Below are 5000 nucleotides of genomic sequence, written 5' to 3'. Positions count from 1 at the left end.
GTGTGTGTGTGTGTGTGTGTGTGTGTGTGTGTGTGTGTGTGTGTGTGTGTGTGTGTGTGTGTGTGTGTGTGTGTGTGTGTGTGTGTGCACGTGCGTGCGTGAGTGCGTTGTGTTGTGTTGCAACCAAACGACCTCCTCTATGTGCCTACCCGGTAAGGGGATATTATGCTTACTGGGGAGATTGGTGTCGAGATGAACCAACATTGAGCCAGGCAACATAACACATTCTTTCATGTTCCTCTTCTCAACATATGCTCTTACAAAATTTTTAATGCCAGGACCCTATCCTCAAGACCAACATTTCATAGCCTACAGGTTTTTTTCTACACACCATAGGCTACACAAAAAAGGTTGCTTTCCCAGAGACCGAACTCTGAATCTGTGATGGCCAGTGTGTGTGTACAAACATTCATAAGTAATAAATCCATTGATATGAAGGTGAATAAAAAAAGTAAAATAAAAATAAAGAAATGAATAAACAAGGTCTAGCCTTACAGCCAGGTTTTCAATTCTCCTCTTTTTTTCTTTCCATGGTCTCTGACTTTTCTTACCCTGCACAGAAAGGTTGGCTTGCTATGGGGAGGTTAGGAGGTGTTTATATTATTTAGCTTGTGGTGCAGGGTTGAGTTTGGCGAGAGGAAGGCTCTACAACCGACTGCATTATGTTACAGCTGGCAGATGCTTTTATCCAAAGTGACCCTCCGGTGTAGAGTGGGGGCAACAGTCAAGCTATATTAAGTGCTAAGCTCCTAAAACATTGAAGAGGAGTGGGAGCACAGGATAGGTGTCTAGTAAGATGTAGTAGACGGTGAGAGAGGGCTTATGCCGAGGCAGGAGAGGGGTTGCTGAATACAGTGGTCATGCCAGTCGACAGGATGAAGACAAAACGGGTCAGTAGTACCGGGTCCGGGGAGAGGAGGGCCCCAGACTTCAGTCCAGGGGCATAGCTGAAAATTGTGGGCCCTATGTACAATCAGCTCCAATGGACCCACCCTCAGCCATAATCCAACATTAATCGGACTATGTGTTGGCCCCCTATATACATCAGGCCCTGGTGACTTAAGTCATAGTTTACCCCCCTGTATGAGACCCAGTCTTGGGTCACCTTTACATTGTAAGCATAGAGAGGGGGGCCCTCTCAGATTATTTTGTCCCAGCCCCAGGAAAAAGCTGTCAGCGGCCCTGGCTGTAAGTGTGGGTGTACGTTAAGAGGCTCTCGAAGGGTGAGGAGGATGTCAGTGCCCTAGTGATAGCCCTGGTGATAGCAAGGTCTAGAACTAAATCTGCGCACAGACCGTGCATGATTTGATCTGACACGCAGACAGACCCAGACAGACATGCACACATCTACACCCACACACACTTGCGAGCATGCACATTGAACAGACGCACCCACACACAGATACTGTACACTCTCACTTTCTCCCTCTTTCTTTCTCTCCCACTCACTCGCTCTCTCTTTCTCTCTCTCTCTCTCTCTCTCACACACACACACAAACACGCACGCACGCACAAACTCACACACAAACACGCACACACACACACGCACACACACACACACACACACACACACACACACACACACACACACACACACACACACACACACACACACACACACACACACACACACACACACACACACACACACACACACACTTCATACGACTCACAGAGCCACATACGTCTTATTTTTCCAGTGCATTTTTTCTGAATGTTTTTTTCCGGTCTGTTTTCTCTCACACACTTCTACAGACACTCAGTGGAAGCCAACTAAACTCCTTTATACTTTCCAAAAGTCTCTGTCCTCTAGCAAAATACAGGTCTTTGTACTGTCTGCCTGTATACGGACGCTGAAGGCTCTAGGCTTACATAACCTCCATTATGGGCTGTTTTGAACCGCCCCGGATTGAGCAAAGCCTCAGCAAGCATGGGCTTCAGGTTTGACTTGACTTGACTTCCTGTATCAAAGCACTGGATGTTTCACTCTGTATACCTTCCAGACTATGACAATCATCCAAGAGTCTATTGTCCTCAAGATTAAAGACTAAGCAGAACCCTCTCACAGTTAGTGATACTGCTTCACTGGAAAACTGTACTGTTTATCAAAGATTCAATTTGAGTAGATAGTGGTTTTAGAAAAGTGTTTGTATTTTATTTCTATAAGCCACTGTAAGTCGGTACTTTGCTGTGTCGAGTGTCCGTATTTTCCAAGGTAGTTATCGCGCCTTAGTACTTGATCTATTGAGTGTTGGCTTGTGACTAATGTCTGTTCACCTTGCTATTCGTAAATGCTCATGGTCTTTCACATACTGTAGCCATTCAGAGCACTCATAGCCTACGTCCATGAATGATACTGGAAATAAACGATCGTAAAAACATTTTGCATGAAGCATAAAACACATAACAGGTACTGTATGTGTATACAGTACAAACCCATACAGAAGCACTTCACTCTGGGCCTTACTTTTGGCGAAGCGGGGTGGGTTGTCGTTGACGTCGCTGAGGGTGATGTTGACGGTGGTGGTCCCTGCCAGACCCCCCAGCTGGCCGCCCATGTCTTTCGCCTGGATCAGAACCTGGTAGACCTCCCGCACCTCACGGTCCATGTTGGGCAGAGCCGTACGGATATCTCCTGGGATAGTAGAACAGGGGGAGGAGAGAGAGAGAGAGAGAGAGAGAGAGAGAGAGAGAGAGAGAGAGAGAGAGAGAGAGAGAGAGAGATAGAGAGAGAGAGAGAGAGGGAGAGAGGGAAATAGAGAGGGAGGGAGAGAGAGCATGATTATTTGTGCTGCAGACAGATACGTATGTAAGACGAGTATAAAAGGAAATGACTCAGAAAATGGAGAGAGGAGATAGCAAAGATTGAAAAGAAAGAAGGGAACAGGGGATGAGATGGGGTCAGAGGAGAGGAGAGGGGGAGAGGAGAAGAGGAGAGGAGAGGAGATGGGGAGGAGAGGAGAGGAGAGGAGAGGAGAGGAGAGGAGGCAGAGGGAGCGGGAGTGGGAGTGGGAGTAGGACCGGGAGAGGAGGATTGATAGAGGCTGCAAGACTGAAAGGTAAAAGAGGTAAAAAAGCAAGGCTTTGGGAGAGGTGAAGGAGAGCCATGTTAAATGAGCAGAGGAGATGAAACATTAAAGATAGATGAGGCGGGATACGAGAGGCCAGATGGGTTTTGTATTATAAGCCAGAGCGGTGGCGAAGCCTAAGGAAAGAACAGCATTGATTTGTGGTAAGCGAGACTTGCTGAGGAAAGAAATGCAACAGACAGTCAAAAAATGAGAGATAGAAATATATATAAGGGAAAAGATTCGCACAAAAGACACCAGAACAGACCCACAGGTGAGAATGAAAACAGTCTAAAGCATAAAACCATCCATTCTTCACCCTAAGGCTGAGAGGTGGGAGCCAAGCCAAAACCAAATGGGCAACCTGGAGCATACGCCAGTGTGATTTAGTTCATAGTGACGGCCAGATTCACAACAAACACACACCACCGTAACTATTAGTTCCCCAAAACAGACTGTCTTGTGAATGAGCTTTAGAAAAGTAATGCCCCGTCACGTGTATACCAGGGGCTACCGCGTCCCAGGTAGCTTGGGTGGTTGAAGATGTTTCGCCATAAATTCGCTTTATTCGCTCTGGACGCATTGACATGTTTGATTCAGCTAATCACATAGCGGCTCTGTCTTGACAGCCAGGGGCATTCGTCGATATGAACGTTCCAATTGGTTTTCGCCGAACCGCGTCATAGCTGAAGATTAGCTTGAGTTTAATCGTCAAAATTTGCATTTGCATTTGCATTTGCATTTAATCGTCAAATTTCAAATTAAACTGCATACCGTAGCCTTTCCAAACATAATTGTCACATGTCTACAAACAATAGGCCTAATCTAAATAGGCCTAAACAAAATGTTCTATGGGAATCTCTGCACTCACCAACAGAAACCTGCAGTAAAACCTAATAGCTTCTTGTTTGACCTGGTCATAAGCATATGACAAGAAGGACAAGGATAGTTTAATCCCACACACATGGACATGGTATTAAATTGTCAATTGGTAGAGTACATCTGTACATTAACAGGGACTGAGTATATGCAAAAGACAGTCAAAGTGTTGGAATCTGCTGACAAAACAGAGACATAAAGAGTGGATAGAATTCAACTCTACTCTGCTAATTTTGCTAATGAACAGAGTCTACTGTGTCTTACGTGCAGCTAACATAATGTGGGCACACAGTAGGCCCTACTAATGCCTCTGTTACACAACACAGAAAGCTAAAAATAATGTGTGTAGGAGAGACAAACACAAACCATATCTATGAAAGGGCAGAATGGAAGGAATATTGGGGGTGTGCCTTGGTTTGTTGTGTCTGGGATTGAGGACATCCTTTTGAGCATGCCTGAAAATGTGTGTGTGTGTGTGTGTGTTTATACAGGTATATGTGTATATACAATGTGTGTGTGTGTGTGTGTGTGTGTGTGTGTGTGTGTGTGTGTGTGTGTGTGTGTGTGTGTGTGTGTGTGTGTGTGTGTGTGTGTGTGTGTGTGTGTGTGTGTGTGTGTGTGTGTGTGTGTGTGTGTGTCTGTGCGTCTGTATCTGTCGGTGTGTGTGTGTGTGTGTGTGTGTGTGTGTGTGTGTGTGTGCGTGCGGGTGTGTATGCGTGCGGGTGCACGTGTGTGTGCATGGGAGTGTTTGTGTGCATAATATTCATATCATAGCATGTGTGTTTTAATATCTAAGCATGTGTGGTTGTGTGAGTTGAATGGCGTCAGATCTCTGTCCCTCTGAGGTGGGAGAGTGCAATCAAAGCAGCGGGGCTGACATGCATCTCGTCTGCCTTTTGGAAACACTTCAAACAGGCAGCGCAGCGCAGCGTAGCGGAGCGCCTCGCTCTGTGATTAGGCCCGTGTTTTTTTTTTAAAACTTCTTTCCTCCGATGCCTCGGCTCTGACTCTATATCCGCCCCCCTGCCCGTCCCATTTTCCGCCCTCTCTCTG

At 46.1% G+C, this 5000-nt stretch overlaps 1 protein-coding gene across 1 annotated transcript in view; it reads right to left on the bottom strand.

Annotated features, from left to right (window-relative positions):
* The window catches only part of LOC134455279 (cadherin-12-like), a 176415-nt gene that overhangs the window by 94847 nt on the left and 76568 nt on the right, over positions 1-5000 (bottom strand). The window contains exon 4 of the mRNA XM_063206299.1: positions 2468-2635. Within this exon, the coding sequence (XP_063062369.1) occupies positions 2468-2635 (168 nt within the window). The remainder of the gene's footprint in view (positions 1-2467; positions 2636-5000) is intronic.

The sequence above is a fragment of the Engraulis encrasicolus genome, chromosome 9, assembly GCF_034702125.1.
Source record: "Engraulis encrasicolus isolate BLACKSEA-1 chromosome 9, IST_EnEncr_1.0, whole genome shotgun sequence".
NCBI lineage: Eukaryota > Metazoa > Chordata > Actinopteri > Clupeiformes > Engraulidae > Engraulis > Engraulis encrasicolus.
The sequence above is the reverse complement of the archived record's forward strand: the minus strand, read 5'-3'. Positions and strand labels throughout refer to the sequence as shown.